This window comes from Podarcis tiliguerta (assembly GCF_965153285.1).
Source record: "Podarcis tiliguerta genome assembly, chromosome: 4".
NCBI lineage: Eukaryota > Metazoa > Chordata > Lepidosauria > Squamata > Lacertidae > Podarcis > Podarcis tiliguerta.
Window position 1 is genome coordinate 96802920 of NC_139537.1, and position 25549 is coordinate 96828468.

At 41.7% G+C, this 25549-nt stretch overlaps 1 protein-coding gene across 6 annotated transcripts in view; it reads right to left on the bottom strand.

Moving 5' to 3' along the window:
- Positions 1–25549, bottom strand: part of LOC310675379 (uncharacterized protein) — a 148479-nt gene that overhangs the window by 112453 nt on the left and 10477 nt on the right. For 5 of the 6 annotated variants that reach the window (XR_014510077.1, XR_014510078.1, XR_014510079.1 and 2 more), the window contains exons 2-3: positions 5209–5329; positions 4224–4268 (exon numbers count right to left, since the gene is read on the bottom strand). Coding sequence is in view for 1 of the 6 variants with exons in the window: in XM_083435908.1 (XP_083292034.1) it covers positions 4224–4268; positions 5209–5329 (166 nt within the window). In the remaining 5 variants the exon portion in view is untranslated. Of the gene's footprint in view, positions 1–3437; positions 3973–4151; positions 4269–5208; positions 5330–25549 lie in introns of those variants that run through there. The other variant, XR_014510081.1, reaches the window with a different exon arrangement.

Here is a 25549-nt window from a genome sequence, read left to right on the forward strand (position 1 = left end):
TTCTGTTACTTTAATTTCTGTACCCCATAAAAGGCTGTTATCTAGTTTGTGCCTCTGTTCATATTTTTTTCTAAGAGACAAAGACTGGCTCAGAGAATTCAAACTGATTTCAAGTTTTAAGCCTCCTGCTTTTAAAGGCTAAAGCTGCTTATGCTGTTAAGATTTCCCCATTTTTTAAGTATGAGAAATTTGAATGTCATTTGGGGTTGTTTAAATCTTTTTGCCGGCCTCAGATTTGTGGAAAGCACATCTCATGCAAAGGGGCATGACTTGTGGTGGTTAGTAAGATGTGCTTTCTGGGTGACATGTAATCAAATTAGATATAGATTTTCTTGATTTTAAAAATAAACTTCTATTGCATTTGTGCTTTTGTCATTCACCTTAACAAGTGAGGAGTCCAGAATGAACACAGGATACAAATGTTGATCAGATTATTACCATTTAAAAATAGCAGTGCTAGCTTGGGCAAGTCGAAGAGAGAGACTCTTGAGATGATCTATGTTCTTATAAATTAAATCTATATTGGATTGCACTTGCATCAGGGATGCTTCTAACACCTATTGGCAGAGCTGCTGAGCATGAACTGTTCTGAAATAAAAAAAAGATTGGAATGTTTGCAGCTCAGATCTGTGGTTGAAAAGACAATTATCAATTTGAGTGGGATCAGTTTAAAATGACACTGATTGTAGGGGGATGTGGCAAAACCATATTGCGTTGAAGTAAAGGGGTTTTTTTTTGTAAGAATGTTTCGATATTTTTTTTTAAAAAAATATTTTAAGTGATTAACTGTAAGTAGTATAAAACCCGTGTATTTTACCCCTAACTAGAGCCTTTGCCCAAATTCAGTCTCTTTTCTGCCATGCACTTACAGAAAGGAAGAAAACTCTTACTAAACCCAAACCTACAGGTTGATTGGTCATTAAAGAAACATCATCCAGCCACTAACTCCTATTTAGGAAATGTTAACCAGTCAAACATCAAGGGTCCTTGTATTAAACCATCAGGAATCACAAGATGGCCACTTGACAATACAGTGGTACCTCATGTTGCGTAACCTCCAGGTTACGGAATCTTCGGGTTATGGCCGCGGCAGACCCAGGAGTGTATAGTTCCGGGTTTTGCCGCTCGCGCATGCACAGAAGCGCTCTGTGTGCTGTGTGCAGAAGTGGCGCCTTTAGTTACAGATTTTTCAGGGTGCGTACGGCACCCCGAGAGGTACCGCTGTATACTCTTAGCAACCTCAGAAAGCAGATCAGTAGAAATGTTTAAGGAGCCGGGCATGTGCTTGGGAAAATCTATTTGGGCTTCAGCACACATTTCAATTATTTTTTTTCTCAAAACTAAAATTCACGAAAGAAAAACTAAGAAAACCATTGACATTTTCAGCGCCACTGTCTCATTAAATGAAGTGGCAAAGCCTGTTGCAGCCTAGTAGGTTGGGGGGCAGAAATTAAACTTTGTGCAGTTTAATTTTAAATGGATTTAGGGAGGAAGCATGACTGTATTATACTCTAAAAAGGATTATATGCCAGGGTTGGAGTCAGGTGTAGATCCGCAACAAAACACCCGAGGCCACTGAAGTTAACTCTTTATTCAAGGAAACAAACCACAGCTCTGCTCTAGTGGTCTCAGCAACTCTTTCTTAGGTCTTGCGAGGACTAAAGGTCCTGCTTTCCTGGTGCCCACTAGGAGATCCTCCTCTCCATGGTGTTTCTCATGCATGTTCAAGGAGACCAGGGCGAGGGGAGCTGGTTGCAGCAGGAGCGGGGAGATTCCCTGGCTTCTTCAGCAACCTGCTTTTCTCTGTCTCCTGGCCTTTCAGCCCTGCTTCTGCCTCAGAGTCTGAACTGTGCTCTGCCGCAGCTTCTCCCTGTTCACTAAGCCTCGTCCCCTCTTCTACTTCTGATGCCTCCTCTCAGTCTGCTCCTTCTTGTCCCTCTGACCACTCATCATCACCCCACCACCAATCCCCTGGCTCTGAGCTTCCTTCCCCTGAGGGTTCTCCAGGGGGTTCCCCGGCTGGTGTCTCCCACTTGTCCTCTGCATCCAGCCAGTCAAGATATTATACTTCTAAGTATAGTATACTTCACAACTTGTTAGCTTCTGACAAAAGCTTAAGCCATAATAGGTTTGTGGTCCTGTAATTCTAGACTATTCTGAATCTGCTGATCATTATATGCACACATAAAGGCAAGCCATTTTTTTTCATTTAAAAGCAACTTATCACTTCTACCACATGCTTGGCAGCATTCAAGAAACCTTTCAAAATGCCTGTCTTTCAGATTCTGGGAGACTCATGGATTTTGTTCAACAGAGACCCTTCATACCAACCCAGACATTTGTGAGCCACTTTTCTGTGGTGCTACCCTATGTGGTTGCCAAAACTAGAACTAAAACTAAAATTGTGTGGCTTCATTCCACCAAAATGGATTTTTGACATCAGCCCTAACTGGGGGGGGGGGGGGGGGGCAATTACATGAGGTCAGCCATTCATTCATCCCCACTCACATTCTTGCTGTAGTCAAATATATACTGCATTCATGTAAAATCACATAATTCAAATGGAAGGTGTGTGCATTATGTGTCTGTCAGTTTCTGTCAGGGGGTGGCACAGCTACCCATCTGGAATAGGTTGAGGCTATTAGCTTCTTGTATTGTTTCTGTGCATTCTCTTTCTCACCAACCTACTCATAAGCCCTTTCATGGATTGGTTCAGCATTACCACACATTCCTGAAAATATTTAGACTGAGTTATACAGTTCAACAAAGATTTATTTCTGAACACACTCAAAAAGCTATTTGCGAATTCCCTTTCAAATGGAAAAAGAAAGAACTGTAGGTTGTAATATTTAGTCTGAGACACAGAATTGATGTATTGAATTAGCTCTGCTTCTTGAATGAAATGAATCTACAGAGCCCTAATTATGCAGAAGATTCTAGCAATTGAGTCATTATGGCCATTGTATGTAGTCTTATTGCCCCCACATCCAGAAGGGAGACTCAGAACTCCTTATTAAGTACAGTGGTACCTTTGGTTGTGAATGGGATCCGTTCCAGAGGTCCGGCCATATCCTGAAGTTTTCGCAACCGGAGAGACCGCTTCTGCGCATGTGCACATGGCGGTAGGCCGCTTCTGCGCATGCGGCGAAACACTTCGGGGTTTGCCGCTTTCGCAACCCGAAATTTATGTTACCCGAGGGTAACATAACCCAAGGTTCCACTGGAGTTAAAAAGTTATATTTATTTAATGTCCACTCAGTGTGACCAGTGGGGAGTGGAGTTTGTGCCCTGGCGTGGGGCCCCGCTGCCCTTGCGGAGCCTTGCTGTGCCATACCCTTGAGCTGGGCACCGCCCACCCACAGTCACTGTGGAGCACTCTGGGTTCCCGCCAAACCCAAATTTGAACGGGCCAATCTGCGGCAGCCGGGGGGGGGGGGGAATAGGCTCCACTCCTCTCCTAAACTTTAAAGGGGGCCTGAGCCAGTGGCAGGAGCGCACTTGGCCCCAGAGCATTTTCCGTAGTGTAGTGGTTATCACGTTCGACTAACACGCAAATGGTCCCTGGTTCGTAACCAGGTGAAAACAGAGTAAGATCTTTTCATTGTAAAAATCAAGAGAGCTATCCGCAATATGATTCTGTGTCTTGGTGGCTAATTGATTAGGCACCTGGACATTAAATCTGTCAGATAATACCTCAGGATGGCAGTGAATTAAGGCCTTACCTTTCCTTACCTGCCCACACTGAGTGTGAAACAGCCAAATAATACTAAGTCAACATCAAATTTTCTACACTGTGGAGGAATCCGCTACATGTCCATCCGGGGTTCCCCCAAAATTACTACTCAGTCTCATAAAAAGGAAATGGCCAAAGCCCAGACTATAGAGGGAGGGTGCTGAAAATGAGCACAGAGGGAGAAAGGAGGATGGAGCAGCTAGTCTGACCTCTCTGATTAGACAGATGCCCCCATATGGCTCACAGCCACCTCCCAGAGCAGTGGCGTCGCGTGGGTTGTCAGCACCCAGGGCAAGGCAAGTAATTTGCACCCCCTTAACCCGTGGATTTGCGCCCCCTAACCCATGGATTTGCGCCCCCCTAACCCTAACCCCCAGCTGTTGCGCCCGGTGCGGCCGGCCCCCCCTTGCACCCCCACGCTACGCCACTGTCCCAGAGGAAGATACGACATTGAGACCCTTTCCCCTCGGAGGGGAGGGAGCAAACTCACCTCTGCCAAGGACAGGAGCAGAACAATCAGGATGCAGAGCAATCTCTAGAAATCATTAAAGGTAAATTAATCATGATGAGCGCTTTATAACAAAACCATTACTCTTATTTATTCCTCAAATGGTGACCATTTCAGTATAGTGAATCCCCACCACAAAATATCCAGATGTTTTGGGTAAAGAAATATGGCAGATTCCAGTTCCCGGAGTCTGCCACTGGTATTGAAAATAACTATTAAAAGGGAAGGTATATGTGAAGTGTTTTCTCTATCAGATTCTGGCTCATCAACTTATGGTGGCTTTATATTGAAAGTGGTATACATGAATAGCAGTTAACCAGGGAAGGTTCTCCCTCATTTAAAAAGTGTTTAACCTATGTGGCAATCCTCTTATGTTCAGCCTATGCACAGAAGCGGGGCTTCTTTCCAGCCCATAGTTCATGGGAGTAGAAATGCCACATATATAGGGGATGGCTCAGGGGGGTTAATAAAACTAATGTATTTTTTCCTTTTCATATAAATTAGCCCAAGGTGTTAAGTAATAGAATCCAGGCAGTGATCATAAACAGATTATGCTAATAAATGCCAAACCAAGAGTGTGTGGCTCTATGTAATTGGAGAGAACAAATATTTCAGCACAGCTAGCCCTGAAATTGCCTAGGTGTACAACGTAACTTGTTGAATTTCCACAAACCTATATAAATACTGTTGAGAAAGATATGCCAATTCAGGCGCTTTGGTTATATGAGCTCTGAAACAGAGCACTGCTTATCAGTAAGGCTCCTGAACTATCAGCACCCTTGCTGGGAAAGATTTATGGCTAACCTTTGCTAGGTTGGTGGCAAATAACAGTGGGGAAATGTTTCTTACAGAACAGGCAGTCAGGTGGCTCAACATGAAATTAGATATGTTTCCAGACTTAGCAGGTAGCTGTAGGTCTGATTGAAATTTGGGATCTCAAATAACAAAAGAAAGAAAGACTCAGTACCTGGTGTATGGTCTTGCCACTGAAAAACCGCTGTGATGTTTTCAGCACTACATGCACTTCAGAGGAACAGCATGGCTTTGATTCGGTGTGGTATGTTGGTACAGCACGAGGCCTTCCACTCCTAGGAAGCAGAGCAAATGATATAATTCTCACAAGTGCATTACTGAACATCAGCCTCCCCCTTTCAAGTGTCCTTCAACTGTTTTGGTGGATCCAGGCTTATAAATAAACATCCCTTGAATAACCACGACATTTGTATTTCTGTCTTCAGTATCCCAGGTGTCTCTCTGTTGTGCCAAACAGCTGTCGAATGGAGACAAAACCAAGAGAACTCCAGTTCTTATAGGAAAACATGAGTTTCATACTGCAGCTATGGGAAAGTTCAAGCCATATGACACCTTTTTGCAGAAAGTGCCTTGCTAAAGAGTCAGCGATAATTGGAAATGATACATTACTATCTCAGTCTGATGTTTTACAGAGGAGATATGTTGACCTCCATCCATCTTTGGGAACAACAGTGGGAGACTGTGTGATCTTGCATGATTGCACAATGCACAGGGATGCTCAGCTAATCTGCTCCCACTTCCTTCTCTTCAACCAGCATGGAACAAGGAAGTTACAATCCACTATTGTACCTATTTGACCTTTGCCAAATAGGAAAAAGTCAACTTTTGGAGGAGGTCAAGCAGCAGGGATGTCTCCATGGTGCATATGGATGGGGGACAGTTCAGTTTGCATTTAAAAGCAAACCTATCTAAATATGTGAAGCGAAACACAGCCATCCTTCAGAATTCACACTTCTCTGAATTTAAGCAAGTAGTTCTCAAGCCTAGTAACGTGTAGAAAAGTACATATACTGGGATGGATGTGCATGAAAATGAATATATTAGTGGAAATAACATACAAAAAGTCATTATATTCGGGAAAATAGAGTTGCAGAAAACACATATACTATTCTTCAGAGAAAAATGTGTAATATTAGGAGAAATTTACACTAAGATACTGCTCAATATTCATGATAATATTTTTTATTGCAAAGTGAGGTGGAAATGTGCAGCACACTGAACGTAATATTGGAAAAATGAGAAACTGAGAAATTGACCAATTTGTCCACATCCCTACTAGTCAATGAAACATTATTTCCTTTCCCTATGTGTCATTTCCATGGTCCTCAGCAGGAAATGATGCTCCTGAGCATTTCCTGCCTTTTGCAACTCCTCCCAGCTGCTAGTTATCTCTCACATAAAATCAGCAGAAAGCATGAAACCAATGTAAGCAGCACGAAAGCAACATTTATTCTAATACGCCACCACAGGATCTGTTTGATGAAGGCTGCTCTCGGAAATAAATAGTAATGGAATATGATAGCATAATGTAAAACTCATAAAACCACAAATTTCTCCCACCACCTTTAATTTCGTGGACCCCCAAACATCTCAGTTGTTTTAACAAACTGAGAAGAAGGGGGGGGGGTACTGCAAAGGAGTGCTCTAATTGGACCCAGTTTTAAACTCCTCGCAGCAGCCCACCTAGGACTGAATGAAAATTGAATGAGATTGCGACCTGAGAACTTTAACACTTCATCACTCTATTTAGAAGTCTGATCTCATTGATTTAAGAAGAATCTGCAATGAGAAGAGCCAAAAGACTCAGGTGTCTTGATACAGAAACTGACGCAGAGCCCTCTGGTTTCAAACAGAGTAATCTAGATAATTATCTGCTACCTCAAAAACAGCACATATCTCCTCCCAAAACCTTCCTCAACTCTTTACATGGAAAGACAGTTGAAGAGATATCCCTAGGAATAAACGAGGATAAGGCTACTACTCCCATAATCGAGGCACAAGTACTAATTGATAGAAAGGTGGAGCTGCTGGAGGAATGCTGCCTACTGACTGCTCAAACAATTCAAAAAATCTTTGAACAATTACAAAACATCTTCAAGAAGCTGGATAACCCAGATGAAAGGAGGCAACTCATTCCCCTTTTGCCATCCTTAACAAGCCCTGGAGATAAACAGAATAAACACAAATTTATACCTCTAAACCAGCCAAAAATCAGAGGAAGCCCCCCTCACTCAGTCAACCTGATACTGAGGCCATGTGAGATTGTTCTCCACATCTTTCCATACAGAGGGCCCCTACCTTACTGGGAGTCATCCTTTTGGGCCAGACATCATCTAAATCTGCTCCTAGGCCTTGAGGGGGGAAGGACTGACTTAAAAGCAGTCAAGAGGCTCACTAACGATGGATATTCCAAAAAAGTACTACTAAGATTTGGTAGTCATAGAATTCCAACCAAAATCTTAAGGGAAAAGGCTCATTTAGCCCAGAAAGGAATTATTCCACGTCGACACTTTGAAGATATATCACTCAGACCATTGATTGCATCCAAAAGACAGAACAAGATGAACAAGGCCATTCCACCAGAAGCCGATATCTGCCCTACTCCCGTGGAAGAACCCAGTAGATGGGAGAAACCGCAGCCAGCTACCCGGGAAATCACGCAAGAAAAATCCAAGCTCCCAAACCATGCGATGGTAGCATCAAATAACAGCCTCGCCCTTGACACAACAGACTGGACAGTCCCAGAAGAAGAAGATCTGCTGAGTAATTTTACCAACCTACCAGATAAAGAACAAATAAACATACTCAGTAAACTGACGAAACTACAGGCCAGATTGACCGAAATTCACCAACAAGGTCAACAAAATGCAGTAGAAACAATACACAATCAAACTCCACACTTACCAGCCCTCTCCCCAAAATGCATAGTCAAAAAGAGAGCTACTAATGGAACTTTCAGATGCATAGATGCAGAGCTTCAAATCCAGCCTCCTTTAAAATATGAAATGACAAGGAAAAACTCCAGCAATGAGACTACAAATTCCTGGCTGAGATATCAAATACTAGCTCCAAACGAAATAGGTACCCCTTATTTAAGTACTACAAAGGATTCTAATATTGCCGAACAAAAGATGACCCCCAACAGACCTGACACACTGAGCTTAACATCAAATGAGACTAAAGAAATGGAAGTAGAGACTGAAAACAGTCCTACTGTCCATAATAGTCCACCAACCACAGAAATTTCTCAGGAACAAGGAACAGCTAAGGAAGAAAATCAAGAAAGGGAGGAAATTTTAATTTCCCGCACTCCAAAAAAGAATCTAAAAGATCCACCATTATGTCCCCCACCGAAAGCAACGACAAATGGCTGTATTGGCACAAGACAAAATCCCTCGCTGGACTCAATAACAGAACTAGAATGACTAAATGCCATCAACCAGCCACCAACTCAAAAACGGATCCTACGTTTGCTGTCCTGGAATATTGCAGGGTGGGGAAACAAAGATGGAGACCCAGACCTAATGAACTTCTTTAAAGATTTTGAATTAATACTTCTACAAGAAACATGGTCAACTAGAGATATTAAAATCAATGGATTCTCCTCCTATACGAAACCCGCATTGAAAACAAACATGAAGGGCCGGCCGAAAGCAGGGTTCTGTTGTATGATCAAAGATAACTTAGGGTTTGAAATCAAGCAGCTAGAAAAATGCTTACCACTTGCACAAGCTCTACTTTTAACCCAAAAAGACGATACTTTGCTACTTGTAAATGTCTATATCCCCCCATCCAAAAACAACAGCAACAGTGATAATTGGTCACAACTAACCTTTTATATAGAAAATTTGACCGACAAATACCCAAATGCCTCATTGATAATAGCAGGTGATTTTAATGCCAGAGTGGGAACCAACAATGAACAACTATGTAGCAAACTAAACTGGAACACTGATAATGATATCGCACATGCCCTGAAAATAGGACGATTCTCCAGAGATAGGGTTGTAAACAACGAAGGCTTACGCCTACTTGAATTATGTAACAACTTTAATTTGCAGATTGTGAACGGTACAACAAAAGGCGATAGAAGCGGGGAGTTTACATACTTCTCCCCCCGAGGATGCAGTGTCACCGACTATATTCTTGTCCCTTATAATACTATAAATTCGATCATAGACCTCAAAATTGGAACGCGTACTGAAAGCGACCATCAGCCATTATTGTTGTCTATTAACTTAAAGGACGAAACCAAAATAACCAAGCACAATATCATAGAACCCTCTCAATACAAACAAATGACCCAATTAAAATGGTCCCAGGAAATGAGCGCAGCAGTGGGGCAAAAACTTACAGCCAACCTGAGAAAGCAAGTATTATCCAACTTAAAGACCGCTAATTCCTACAGCGATATTCCGAAAATTTATAATGAAATCTTCCAAATGTTCGTAGAACTCGGTACTCCACCTAAAGCTTGGGTACTTAAACATAGCGCTAGCCCTTGGTTTGATGATGAATGTTTCCAACTAAAAAGAAAACTGCGCCAAACATTTAAAAATAATCGCACTAAACTAGAGCCCTCTTATCTTGATGAAAAAAGAAAATATCATTACATTCTGGCCGAAAAGAAACAGAAATATGCAACCCAAAAATGGCTACAATTACTCGACTCAATTCAGAGTAAAAACAACAAAGCGCTCTGGAACCTAGTGTACGGAGGATTGAAAGCCGAAAATCAACTAACTCTACCACCAATTGCAGAATCCAAATGGTCCCAATATTTTACATCTGTATTTAACAATCTACACAGTGAACTTAAAGGAAATGAAACCACTAAAAATAAAATCAATAAACTCCAGGAGTGGCCAAGGGTAGAAGAAGAGGAAATTAGAGAGATAGTTAAAAATTTCAAATCGGGGAAATCTCCTGGGCCAGACGGTCTACCAATAGAATTATTTAAGACCTATATAGATTGGTGGGCAGAACCCTTAGCTCACTTGTTTACTCTCATAGATAAATATGGGATCATACCTGAGATATGGTTAAGATCAATAATTATCCCAATCTTTAAAAATGGCGACCCAAAAGAACCAGGGAATTATAGACCGATAAGCCTATTATCAGTGATAGGGAAAATCTACGCTAAGCACCTTTTATCTAAACTCCTCACCTGGATGAAAAATCTAAATTTACCAGGGAAAGAACAAATAGGTTTCTCCAAAGGTTGCTCTACATTAGACCACTGCCTTATACTTATGCATTTGGTTGAAAAATACAGATCTCAAAGGCAATCTAAGATATATGCTGCTTTTGTAGATTTTCGTGGTGCATTCGACTCAATTGACCGCCCAAAGCTGTGGAGGAAACTCGCAGAATTAAAAATTGACCAGCGCTTATTGATTCTAATACAAAATTTATACTCTTCCAATATCTGTCAAGTCAAACTTAACACCAAAGGTCACCTTTCATCAGACATCCCAAACTCGAAAGGGGTAAAACAAGGGTGTATTCTTGCCCCCTTTCTATTTAATTTATTTTTATCAGACTTGCCAGATCACCTTCAAAAAATAGAATCACATGCCCCTAAACTTAATCAGAAACCAGTTCCTCTGTTATTATACGCAGACGATGCTGTTCTACTATCATTAACGAGCTTGGGTCTGAAACGTCTTATATCTTCTCTGATCCTTTACTGCGAATGTAACAAACTCTCTATAAATTACGAGAAGACAAAAATTTTGGTCTTCTCGAATGGTTGGAAATTAGAGAAATGGAAAATAAGAGGGCAAGAAATCCAACAAGTGAAAATCTATAGGTATCTGGGAATCTTATTCCAGAGCAATTTAGGGTGGGCAAATCATCGCACAAATGCCATAAAACAGGCAAAGTGCACCTCATCAGCAGTTGCCCGTTTTTATCATCAGAAAGGCAATCAATTTATTCCTGCGGCCAATCAGATATTCCAAGCAAAAGTGCAATCCCAGATATTCTATGGAATCCCGCTATGGGTCCAAGCATATAATAGTGATTTAAAAAAGATTCACTCCAGCTTTTTGAGACGTATTCTTGGACTCCCAGCTGCGATTAAATATGAAACAATGTGTGCAGAAATAGGCATACACACAATGGAATATTGGGCCTGGTCCACCTCAATAAAGTACTGGTTACGCTGCCATTTTCGCTGCCCTCCATCAAGTCTGCTCGCAGATTTGCTCAAAGACTCCTACAAATCAAGATGGTATCAGTACCTCGAAAAAAAGATTGAATCTTTAGGCATCGAGCTGGAGCCCCTGTACAATTCTAACGAGCAATACATTTTCCATAATATCCTAACTAGACTAAAGGATGTCGAGAGGCAAAATATTATGGCAGCTGTAAACAAAATCTGCTCTCCCATATTCTATGGTTTAAATATCTTAGCTGGCAGAGCCAATTACGTCACTAAATTAATAATCCCAGCCCAACGTAGGGCTTTTATGCTGGCCCGTTTGAATGTTTTTCCCTCAGCATTTGTCAGGGGAAGATATCAAAACATTCCCAGAAACAAGAGATTCTGCAGATGTTCTATGAATGTCCCGGACACCGTAGAGCATATTCTCTTTCATTGCCCATTGTACCGTACGCTCCGTCAACGCGTGCTGTCCCCTCTTTTGGGTGGTCTGGAACCCCAGCAAGGTGAATGTGTGGGATTCTGCCTATCCGACGTTGACCAAAGGGTAACGGCGGGGGTAGCCGAGTTTTTGGTAGCAGTTCTCCAAGGAGCAGGTTAACAAGGAAAACCACTGACTCTATATGCATATATATATATATGTATGTAGCCAACTGCTGCCTTTTTATATATATTTCAAGGCTTTTATATCTTATTTTCTCTTTTATGGTTTTATTTGTATAATGCCTAATAAAGGTTTGATAAGTAATGTAAAACTAGCCTAAAAACTACCGAGAGGAAAAAATGCTAAGTGGCAGACCTGCGAAATGCACCATAAAAACCCAAACAAAATTATGAATGAACAGATTGGAAAGCATCTCAGACCGATGATGGACTGTACTGCCCATCCGTACTAGACAGGAAGAGCTCTTTTGCTTGCCACATGAGAAATGGAATATGTAACTAGGCTCTAAATCAACAAGGCATAATTCTGATCAAACATGGTTAGGCTCAGGCTGCAAGTCACAGTTGAGGACATTGTCTGCCGTGTTTTAGCATCATGGACACGGGTTAGTTTAAACTCTGAATTGCAGTTTTCTTTTGAAACACTGAGATGCACTTCTTTATACATTTATATGAAGTGGCACAATATACTGCCTGATTTTAGATCTCCTTCTGCAGTAGTAAATGGTACCCAGGTGCTAGTGTGTCATATGGAAACTGTGATAAACTACTAGTGGTAATTGGGTTCACTCTAAGTATGGCACTTGCATTATCCTGGAAAGGAACTGTGAATAACATTGGTTGTTTCTGCATACTGATTTACACATATGAAATTGCTGGAGCTCGAGAAGAGACTTCAAAATATGTAGGCGTACTAAATCAGTATGCAAAAATTGCCTATTAAGAATAAAAAAATATGTCTCAAACCAAATATAGTCCTTGAATATATAGAAGTATATAACCATATATCTTTAAGTGTACAGAACCTTGCAGAAAGTATCTAGGTTACAAAAATATCAGCCTCTCTGTATAATGTATTTCCATCAATTCACAAGAGTGTGCATATTCCCCCTGCATGCTAGCCTCCTGAATTTTGAAACTTCCCATATAGCTTCATCCACCACTGAAAATAAGTTCAACTGTGAGTGGTGCTCAAACTTGGAAAATTTCAATAGCTTAGCATGTCATAGCAGGACATAGTCCAAATCATATGCCAACACTTTCTGTGGCAGCCAAGAGGTGATGGTAGGAGTACCCAGGGCATTTTTTGTGTGGGATATTGGGGAGGGGTGAGTGGATCTACAGTGACACGCATGGAAGGATACAGAAGAAAGACAGAAGTCCTACTGGGTCCAGAAGCTGTCACTTGTGCAAAATGAAGCATCTAGGCTGGGCAACCTGAGATATTAGATACCTAATCAAAAAAACGAAAATCATGGCCACTGGTCCCATCACCTCCTGGCAAATAGAAGGGGAGGAAATGGAGGCAGTGAAAGATTTTACTTTCCTGGGCTCCATGATCACTGCAGATGGTGACAGCAGCCACGAAATTAAAAGACGCCTGCTTCTTGGGAGGAAAGCAATGACAAACCTAGACAGCATTTTAAAAAGTAGAGACATCACCTTGCCAACAAAGGTCCATATAGTTAAAGCTATGGTTTTCCCAGTAGTGATGTATGGAAGTGAGAGCTGGACCACAAAGAAGGCTGATCGCCGAAGAATTGATGCTTTTGAATTATGGTGCTGGAGGAGACTCTTGAGAGTCCCATGGACTGCAAGAAGATCAAACGCATCCATTCTTAAGGAAATCAGCCCAGAGTGCTCACTGGAAGGACAGATCCTGAAGCTGAGGCTCCAATACTTTCGCCACCTCATGAGAAGAGAAGACTCACTGGAAAAGACCCTGATGTTGGGAAAGATGGAGGGCACAAGGAGAAGGGGACGACAGAGGACGAGATGGTTAGACAGTATTCTCAAAGCTACAAACATGAATCTGACCAAACTGTGGGTGGCAGTGGAAGACAGGGGTGCCTGGCGTGCTCTGGTCCATGGGGTCACGAAGAGTCGGACACGACTGAATGACTAAACAACAACAACAAGAATATTGGCCTGGTCAATAAGATCTGTTAGTGAGGCCCTAATGATTGTCCTGCAGCCTTCAGAGATTTGTCTTGCTAAAGGGGGTGGAGAAGACAAGAAAAGCATCTCCCTCATAATGTCCTGGCATTCTGTGTGACCCTCAAACTGTGCAAGAAGAGGGCTGAGGCTTAGCCAAATGATAATGTAGATGCACAAAGGCTAGGCTTAAAGACTGTCGAAAAGGGATAGGGAAACTTTGGTCATCCAGAGATTTCTGGGCTCCGACTCTCACCACAGTCGCTGGGACTTATAGGAGATGCAGGGGTGTCTTACCCATAGAGGCTAGTGGCGCGGGGCACCAGGGCGCCAAGTTCTGGAGGGTGCCAGAGAAGAGGCGGAGGCTAGACGTGGCACCTCCTGGCATCAGCTCGCCGCCCTCGCCACGTTGCGTCGAAGCAGTGCCATGCCCGGAGCCTTCGTCTGCTGTGGCCACCGCGGCACAAAGCGTCCAGCTGAGCCGGGAGTCCAACCTCCGTCCAGCTGCTGCCCGCCTCCTCCAGCCCCACCATGGCAGTGCTGCCCTCCCTAAAAAAAGGTAGACAACTCTGGTAAACGGGGGGGGGGGGGGGCAGAGGGAGCTTTGCACCACAGCGCCGGATATGCTTAAGACGGCCCTGAGGAGATGGAGTGAATTTGCACAAAGCTTAACTGTTCTCATACATTAAGGTTTTTTAAATTTAATTTTAGAAAAATCCATCTTATAACAATATATTACAGTGCTTTATACAACACCCTTCCTTTCATTTGGAAAAGATATGGGACCTGCTGACCCAGATATCTCACTCAAAAACAATAAATTTAACTGTGAATTGATCCTGCAACAAATGCATCTTTTTATTTTTAAAACTTTTAAGGTACTGTTTGAATGTTTCCCACGCGTTTCCCACATTATAAGAGTAATCATAATCAGTGACCCTGTTTTCTTCCCCATTATTTCCTTCTCATTGCATTCCTTTCCTTTGCTAGTTCATTTTTCATGATATTCTCTCATGTAACGGGAGGGCGGTTCATACCAAATATGAACACTTCTTTCCCCACAGAGACTTGCAGAGTGTGAAGAAGAGAAGAAAACCTATTTCCTCTGGAGTGTTTGCTAGCTCCTTTTATGTCCTCTGCCTAATAGATGTGCTACTAACAATGAATTAATCTTACCACTATTTAATGTGAAAATTACTATATCTTGTTTTCTATCACCTGTATGTTGGAGTTGACCCAGCAATTTCATCTCACAATGGATTTAACTTTTTAAAGGAAAGAAATCAAATGTTCTATTTAGGCACTATACATTAATTAAATTTGTGACTCAGATTGGTGTTCTCAGTTTCCCAGTAGGACACTGGTGCTTTGTGATGATTTTTATCCTAAACTAAAGCATCTCTCACCACATTTTTTAATTTAAAAACATTTTAATACAACCAGAAAAAAACATAAAATGGAGAACAAGAACAGTAAGTATTATTTAAATTTATATGCCACCCTCCATCCAAAGATCACAGAGCAATTTGCAAAATAAAAATACAAAATGATACAGATATAAAGATACAATGAAACAATAAACATCCTTAAAACAAATACAGTGGTACCTTGGTTATCAAATTTAACCTTTTCCGGAAGTCCATTCTAAAACCAAAGTGTTCCAAAACCAAGGCATGCTTTCCCATAGAAAGTAATGCAGAACTGATTAATCTGTTCCAGACTTTTAAAACCAACCCCTAAAACAGCAATTTAACATATATTTTACTATCTAACAAGACCGTTGAGCCATAAAAGCAATAATCAATGTACTGTACTATAAATATTGTAGATGATAAAAAAAAAAAAATTCTTACCTGCACTGATGATAGTCATTGTTTGGATGGGGGGCTTTTATCCATTTCCTCAGTCACACAATCAATCTATCAGTAGCTGAACTGGGTTCCACACAGTCACAAAAACAAATGAACCGAAAAAGCCTCAAAAACGCAAAATAAATAGCAAAAACAAATGTGGCAAGCTTAATCCATGCCAGAAGTCTGTTTGTCTTCCGAAATGCTTGAAAACCAAGGCACAGCTTCTGATTGGTGCAGATGCCTTGGAAACAATACCCGACAACTGCATTGGATGTTCAGCTTCTGAAAAACGTTTGAAAACCGGAACAAACACTTTCGGGTTTTTGGCGCTTGGGAACCAAGGCGTTTGAATACCAAGGTGTTTGAGAACCAAGGTACCACTGTACATCTTCACCAAGCAGTTTTCCATCAGCAATGGGCGAGAGTTCTAGCTTTGTGTAGCTTTCAGAAAGCAAGCAAGCAAGCAAGCGAGCAAGGAGTCCCCTTTAGAAATGGGAAACATGGTTTTGCAAGCCACAGAAAGAAGCAGAATAGCCATGATCTAGCCAAAGTTGTGTCAGTTGCTCCATAAGGGGAGAATTCAAGGCGGAGAATTCAAGGGTTGCCATATTTCAAAAAGCAGCTGGAGGGAAATAATGTTACATGCCAGCTTCAGGACTGCAATACCTTTCCCCATGTTCCAAATCTTCCCCCAACTGGCCCCGTTTTGCCACAGTCACCAGCAAAGGGGGCAGAGGCTTCTCTGTCCAGAACAGGAAGGCTCGAGAGGGCCGATCTTGTTCTGCCTTCCAGAGCTGAATGTTTCATTCCCTAGGGAACCAGACGGAGAACCAGTGGCTCCCCGGCCAGATCAGGCCCACATCTCCTTCCGATCCAGCCTATAACATCTCTCACAGTAGTCCTACCTCTTTGAGCTAGGCTAAAATTCAAAGATCACAATGTCTGTCAAAAAGAACGTGGACAGCTTGGTCCTCAGCTTGTAGAGTCCAGGTTCCAAGCCAACCATCACAGCAAAGCCCATCACATTCACTTCACACTAAGCCAGGCTTCCTCAACCTCGGCCCTCCAGATGTTTTGAGACTACAATTCCCATCATCCCTGACCACTGGTCCTGCTAGCTAGGGATCATGGGGAGTTGTAGGCCAAAAACATCTGGAGAGCCGAGGCTGAGGAAGCCAGGACTTAGCTTTCTGATGGTACATCTCCCTCTCACCCTGTCTGAGTAACATAGGAGGACTAGACAGATGTATAAGCCTACCCTATAGAAGCACACCAAATTAGGCAAATTATGTATATCCAACCAAAATAATAATGAAAGCCTTGATTCTGTCCTCACGGATATGAGTTGTACGATTCTCTTTGCCTTCATCACTGTTTCTGCTTTTCCTGTTTCTAGATCATTAAACTTACTAAGCTTTGAATGAAGGTTTTGTTTAGCTTCTAAAACATTTCATGGTGTTCCTGCTAGCAAGCTGGTAGGGAAGATCAAACCAAATATTTTGAATTCGCTTGTGAAGAAGTATTATTATAGGTGACAAAAAAAAATACAGGGGCTGGAGATAATGTGAATTGCACTGATTATACCTTCAATGCCACCATTCAAAGTGTTTTGAAACGCTGGCTAGTAGGAGGTTTGCACCTCTGCTGTTGAAAGGATTACAAAATATCTGCTTGTAGCCAATGATGAGTTACATGATGCTGAACATATTGTCTATAGGTAACTACAAGGAGGATCTGAACATGTCAATGTAGAAAGGAAGCATGATTCAGAGCAATTCCATGGAGATAAAACTGTGGTATAGACTGATCTAGGAACAAATATACATTTTACTAATCATTTTACTAATCTTTTCTTTACTTGCATTCTTAAAAGATGCATACAGAAGTTCCAGGAAACAACAGAAGATACAGATACAGAATCTGTATCTGTACAGATTCTGTACAGAAGATACAGAAATAGCATTTTGACAGAGGAGGGCTGTGCTACAAAAAAGAAGAAACAATTTGGTGTCTAGGACTGCTGAACAGCCAATAATGATTCCAATTTCCTTAAGATTTTGTGCTCAGAAAGTACTGGTAGCCACATGGGGGAAACCCACCTCATGTGTGCCATATGTGCCAACAGCATCACATATTCTCCAACAAGTCTGATTAATGGTATTATGAATATATGCTATTCACACCAGTGTACAGTGGTACCTCGGGTTACAGACGCTTCAGGTTACAGACACTTCAGGTTACAGACTCCGCTAACCTGGAAGTAATACCTCGGGTTAAGAACTTTGCTTCAGGATGAGAACAGAAATTGTGGGGGGGCAGCAGGAGGCCCCATCAGCTAAAGTGGTACCTTAGGTTAAGAACAGACCTCCAGAATGAATTAAGTTCTTAACCAGAGGTTCCACTGTATAGTACCACCTATGGATGATTTCAGTGGAATTATCTCATATATTGACCAATACAGAGAAAAGCAGCTTAGTGTACAAATTTTTATTCTAAACAATGTCATCCAAGGTCTCACTCAAATTGACTTCACATCCTTTAACTGCCTCATGTCTAATTGACTGTTCCAAACAATGGGAGAAGATTGAGTAAAGCAGGGGTGGGGGAGACAGTGAGAGGAAAATGGCCTTTTTAAACAACAGTAAAAGTTTGAGTAAGGAGAGATGGAGGAATACTGTGGGGTTGTTGTCTTTTTATTTAAAAAACAACAACCAAAAACAAATTTCAACAAAGTAATAGAAGAGATGTGTACAACATAAAAGCTAACACCAAAAAGTAAACACGGCAGAGCCTTTCTTAGAGTGTGGTAATCAGGGTTAGAACTGATAAACCTTAACATTTTGACTGCCTTCCTAGAACTGCAAGAACAATGTGTGTGTATTGTGGTGGTTGGTATTAAGAACTTGGCAGGAAACGATAAATGGGCAGATGGCCAAAATTTAGCATGGATCACAAGTTGTTCAAGCCTTATTTAGCAAATTCACATAAGTTGCTGGACGTAACTTATAAGAAGATGTTTCATTCCAAGGATTGCAAAAAAGGCGTATGTGGGTGGATGGATGGATAGACAGATGATAGATAGTATGACAATGTCCAAGATTCATTGTTTCTGTTGGTAACTCACGGAAGAGAGTTTGAGAGACAATATAAATGGCATTGTTTAATTAAAATCCAAATATCATACAGCTGTAACGTCAAATATAGATCAAAACTATGTTATAGGACAAAGATGTTAACTAATTAGCAAGTAAAAGAATGCAAAGCAAATGAATAACAATTCTTCGGGGAATTTGCATATATGACCAATTTCCCTCCGGGGGTAGTCTACAAAGTATTGTTCTGAAGATCAAAGGAATAAATTAGCATCAATATCTATATTGTTTATAGCTGAAATGCAAAAAAAGAGAGCTGTGGGAAATCCCAACTTTTTCTGACCTGAAATCAACAATTCATGGTCTTGCTGTCCTGAAGAATGTCAAGAGGTGCCATACTGGGAATATGGTCAGTGCTGAATACCCAGCAAAACTGTTCTTCATTTCATCATACTATTTCTCGGCCTACTTGCAGAGGTTATGATGTGATGTTAAGGAATCCATATTCTGGATGCACGCCAGCCTAAGAACATGGGAGCCCTGATGGATTAAACAAATGTTTCATCTGGTCCAGCCTTCTTTTCCCAGAGGTGGCAATGAACTCTCCCTGATCTTTGTCCCAGCATCTGATGTCTGAAGGCATTCCACCTCTGAACAATTCAGTGCTCATATGTGATTTGCACTTCAACTATGACTGGGTTAAGTCAGTCAGAGAATCATCATGGCTTTTTTTCATTAGTCACACTTAAAGCGGCTATTGTTTTTGAATTATTTCTGGATGTAAATGTAAGGGTACACAAATTGCTTTTGATTTGGTATAGAGATGACATTGTTAAAAGAATGAGGGTGTGACATATTCTCTTTCTCTCTCTCACACACACACAAACACACACACACAGTCATTGTTTTAATGTCTGAAGAAAAGTCCTACAAAGATTGCTAATTATTTTGTCATTTTCGGGTTGGTCCTAATAAAGGCATTATTCCAATGATATTTTGATTTAAAAAAAAAAAATCCTGATGGACCAGTGGAGCTTCAGACATTAGATCCAATGGTAGCATGAGCATAAGTCAGGTCACACAACCAGTCTTTTCTTCTTTAGGGGCCCATATGGAGCAGTGGGAACTGCTGAACTGAGAAAGAGAGGTGGAGGGTTCTTGTACAAATGGAAATTCTGCTAGCATTACCAGTACGTTTCCGAGCACAATTCAAAGTGTTGGTGCTGACCTTTAAAGCCCTAAACGGCCTTGGCCCAGTATACCTGAAGGAGCGTCTCTACCCACATCGTTCAGCCCGAACACTGAGGTCCAGCTCCGAGGGCCTTCTGGCGGTTCCCTCACTGCGAGAAGTGAGGTTACAGGGAACCAGGCAGAGGGCCTTCTCGGTAGTGGCGCCCACCCTGTGGAACACCCTCCCATCAGATGTCAAGTAGATAAACAACTACAGTGGAACCTTGGGTTGTGGACGTAATCCGTGATGGAGGCATGTCCGCAACCCACAGCGTTTGCATCCTGAAGTGCCACGTCTGCACGATTTGGCACTTCTGCGCATGCGTGAGCGGCGAAACCAGGAAGTAACCCGTTCCAGTACTTCCGGGTTTCCCGCGGTCCGCAACCTGAAGTGTCCGTAACATGAGGTATGACTGTATATAACATTTAGAAGACATCTGAAGGCAGCCCTGTTTAGGGAAATTTTAAATGACTGATATTTTGATGTATTTTTAATCTTTTGTTGGAAGCCGCCCAGAGTGGCTAGAGAAACCCAGCCAGATGGGTGGGGTAGAAATAATAAATTATTATTATATATAAGATATCAATCAAATCAAAAGTTAAGAATGGAGTGAAAGTATTTCGAAGATTATATGTCAAAATATTGTTCTAAAAATGACATGTTAACAGGCTTAGAATAAAAAATGTAAGCGATAACAAAACCAGCAATGAAAGAAGGAAAAATCAGAATTTAACAAAAATAATTTATTATAGAATGAAACAGGAAAAAGGTAGAAAGAAATATAAAGTCAAATTGCTATGGAGGGAAGTAGAGGGTGGGTGGTGGGTTTTATAATTAAGTGTATAAATTTGCAGCTGTTGTAATTTAGATATTATATTTTATGTGAGGGAATCATTGGAAAGTTTGGTTATTATGTATATATGTTAAGTTTCAATAAAGATCTTTGAAAATTAAAAGAATAAAATAAATTATTATTATTATGTTACTATTATAGCATAAGATTGCTCTTCCTAGTTTTGGACAATCACACTCAGGGGTGGCGTGTCCCATGTCACTGCTTGAGAGGAAACAGTAAGTGCTGCTGTGCCACCCACATCAAAGCACCCCTTAACTAGGTTGTGTGGCGGCAGTGCGAAGCAACCATCAGTTCTGGTGAGGTCTCACCAAAATCTTGCATACCTCATGAGATCTTGTGAGATTTCAGTGAGACCCTGCACAATTTGGGTGAGATCTCATCAGAAACTGGCACCAGTGCCAGCAGCGCTTCTCTGTGGGGAGTGGAGGGTTGTGGGGTACCCACAGGGGCACTGCCTTGGGGTCTTCCGTCACTCAAGGTGGCTGTTTCACCCCACCTCATGGATAGGTCGGCTCTGATCCCACTGCAGCACCATACAACACAGAAGTGAGTCAGGGGACCCATTAACCCCATGGAAAGTGTTTTTTTGGGCAGTATGGTGGTCTCCAGAGGAGTTGGTTGAGTTTCCTTCCACTTGCACAACTATTAGATGCAATCCTTTGTTTTATAAAGAGATATTTGATTTCAAGCTTCAATTATCTGTCCTATTCCATTGAATAGTTAAAGCCATGGTTTTCCCAGTAGTGATGTATGGAAGTGAGAGCTGGACCATCAAGAAGGATGATCGCCGAAGAATTGACGCTTTTGAATTATGGTGCTGGAGGAGACTCTTGAGAGTCCCATGGACTGCAAGAAGATCAAACGCATCCATTCTTAAGGAAATCAGCCCTGAGTGCTCACTGGAAGGACAGATCCTGAAGCTGAGGCTCCAATACTTTGGCCACCTCATGAGAAGAGAAGACTCCCTGGAAAAGTCCCTGATATTGGGAAAGATGGAGGGCACAAGGAGAAGGGGACGACAGAGGACGAGATGGTTAGACAGTGTTCTCGAAGCTACAAACATGAATCTGACCAAACTGTGGGAGGCAGTGGAAGACAGGAGTGCCTGGCGTGCTCTGGTCCATGGGGTGACGAAGAGTCGGACACGACTGAACGACTAAACAACAATTCCATTGAACAATATTGAATTCTCTCCCCGAAGAATTTGTTTTCTTTCAAATTCACATTTGAAAGGAGAATATCTACGAGGCTCAACCATTCTTTCCCCATAACAGAATGTTTGCAGTTTTGGAGAAGTGCTACACTGCTTAAATCACCTTGCATTTCTGCCACAGTCCATCATTTAATACAACAAGTGGAAGTAGCTCATCATCTTTTCTAAAACATTTCAGAAGGAAGGGTGACACCTTATTCAAATGGAAGACTGGGAAAGATTATGGGGAAAAGATTTACAATTCACAGCATACTATTCATTAAAGGAAAATGGCTTGAAAATGGTTTATAGGTGCTATGTGACACCTAGTAAAAATTATAAAATAAATACAAACACATGTTGGAGATTCAACCAAGGAGAGAGAACCCTATTCCATATGTGGTGGATGTTAGGATTCTTGCCCCGTGCTTGCAGTTATGGGATTGTTTTTATCACATGACAGTGTATGTTTTCATTCCACATAATGGGAAGTGATGGAGACAGGATGTTTTTATTACTGTGTTTCCGTGATGTAGGGCTATTGTCCTTTGTTTCTTTCTCTTTGCTGTCTGATGAGAAAGGGGAAGGAGCTAAGTCAGAATGCTCTGAGTGTATTTATGTGTAAATAAAGTAGTTTAGCGAAATGCTGCGATACTGAGTCTGTCACGCGAACTGCCAACACTCTACAGAATCCTGAAGTGTGCTGATGCTTCTTGGTATCAGTCGCTGTGATGTTCGGGCTGAAGAAAGCTTTTGAAGCTCTGACCAACCAAGAGGGAGAGAACATGCCAGTCGGGCATGTGTCTCTGCCGGATTCCTACTTGCGTGTAGGACGCGATATGGGATATTAAGAAGTTAAAAAAATGTTTGGACAAACATTTAGTAAAAAACCAGAAGCTTTCCTATTGGGCATTATGACTATAAATATCTCAACGGATAAAAAAAGGGTGTTCCTTTACATGACGACAGCAGCCAGAATATTAATAGCAAAAAACTGGAAAGGAGAGATAATGCCAACTAAGGAAGAGTGGCAAAACAAAGTGTGTGAATATATGGAATTAGCTAAGATGACAGAGGCAATAAGGGATCAATCAAGCCAAAGATATAAAGAGGAATGGGATTGTTTTGAAAGATATTTACGCAAGCATGTTGTCTAATGGGGAGGAAAAATATTAAGAGGTGCTGAAAATAAATTTCACAAAGGGATAAAGTAGTCAGGGAAGAATCATTCTTTTTAATAAATAAATAAAGTGTAAAATAACAGAGTTTGGAGAAAAGGGAGTATGAAGAAGCCGTAAGGAGGTAGGGAAGTCAACTTGGAGAAAAAGAAATTTATGGTGGGAAATGTTCTTTGGTGACTGTCATAGTACTTTGAAAGGGAAAATTCAATGTATGTAAGTAAGAATATAGTATATATGATTAACAGGGAGTGGAAGAAGATTTATGCATATGTGTATGTAATTTTGAAAATGCAACCAAAAAAAAATCAGAAGGAAAATTTACAGAAAGTTCTCTAGGGTGCTTGTGAAGTAGTCATTATAGTCATTATATTTATGTACTTATATTTTGGGCCTATAAATCCTACCAGCAGCACTTGCTCCTGCTGTCCCTGGGACCAGGCCCTCAGATTACTATGGTGCTTTGCCCCTCCCACCAACTGTCCCTCTTTCCTGCCCATACACAAATAACTCTTGACTTATTTTTGGAGGGAGCATGTCACATAATCCCTATGTTTGTCAAACTATATGTCCTATTTTAACCACACAGACAGACACATAAAGAGTTCTACGGGCAGCAGCTAACTATTCAGAATGTTGCCTGTTCTGCTTTAATGCTGCTATTTTTTTTTTATTGGCTCCAGCAACTCTCACAAGATCTGAACTATAGGTGAAAAAATATTACCCAGAATGATCTTCAATTTACTTCTATATCTTCCCTCATGATGATGGAGTTGCAGCCTCAGCTAGGAGCATCTGCGTCTCCAAAAGCCAAATAAAGCCTTTTTCCACCTCTCCATGCTTGGGCCATGCGCCGACTCCATGAAATTCTGTTACTCTGATCAATCCTATTTTAGCATTCCTCAAAATGGGCATATTTCCCCTGAACCAGGGACTCCAAAATAGCCCGAAAACTTTAGGCGAAACATAACCACAACCCTAAGACTGATCAAGAAGCAGCTGGTTGCTAGTAGCAGCAACAATCACCTTAGCAAAAAGTTTAGAAGGATCCTCCTTTTTGGAACAGTGAATATAAATCTAACCAGAATGGCGGGGGATCCAAGAAACCGAGGTGCAGAGCCAACTTCTAAATCTCCTCTACCACTATTGCTTCCTACAAAGAATTGAGAGAGAAAAATCACTGAGTGGAATCTGCTGTGTTTTCGCTTAATTCCACTTGTGAGTTAGTCAGATTAAGAGTGCCATGAGAATGTAGACTGCTAAGTAGCCAAGGATGTTTCACATGTCTTAATTACAGCATGTTTATATTTCTTCTTTATGATGTTCTGCTTCCTACCAAATTAAAGTGGGGAGGGGGAATCTTAAGGAGAAAATTCCCCAGGCAAACGAGACATATGGCTGCATCCTATCAAGCCTAAGAAGAGGAGTTCTGTTTTTTTTTACAAATGCCATTTATTTTACAAACCACAGAGCGTAGTACACAAGACAATCTCGTTTCAAAATTTAAAAGGAAAACCAGGGAGCTCTTTCTGCATTGCACATCCAAAGCATTGCTGAGCTGCACTCTCATGTCCTCCTTGGTACAAATCTGATTGAACCAAATTGCGTGCACCAACTGTCCTCAAATATGATGCCAAAGCCATATGACGCAACGGCCTCGGAACATGTCTGTGGCTCTGCTTCCAACAAAAGTTTGGTTCTCCAGAAAGAGATGCCATGAAAATTCTTCAAAAATGATGGCCATACAGCCAAGTCTGCCCTCAGTTCCTAGTCACATGCGCCCCATGGTGTGGGTGAATAAGCCCCGCCAGGGCATCATAAGGCCAATGCAAGTTAAGTGCCACCTGGTATAATCACCCAGGCGGGCAAATTTTAACAGCCGAATTTGGTGCTCTGGGCAATAAACAAGCATCCAAGCAATGAATCTCGGTCCACATTCCTGCCCTTTTCTTAATTGCCCATTCCCAAAGGAACTAAACCTGCCTTTCCTGAAAATAGTGCGCACATGGGGACGGAGAAGGCTAAACAAGATTAAGATCAGAAGTAGAAATGTTTTGTTATTGCAGGGAAGAAAAGCGAGAAACATACAGCCATTCCTGAAGCCAGCGCTGCAGTCCCTTCACTAGCTGAGATATAGGGCTGAGCCCCCTGGTGTGGCTGGAGGGAATTCAGCTTGTCCCTTAAATAGGGACCAAGCCCCTCCTCAGACCCCCCTCAGGAATGTACCAATCGGCACCAAGGATTTTCCTGCTCTGCCCCTCTCGCCCAACGGTTACCCTACAAAGTGAAGGTGGTGAAGGTCCCTTGTGAAACCCTGGAGGCGGTT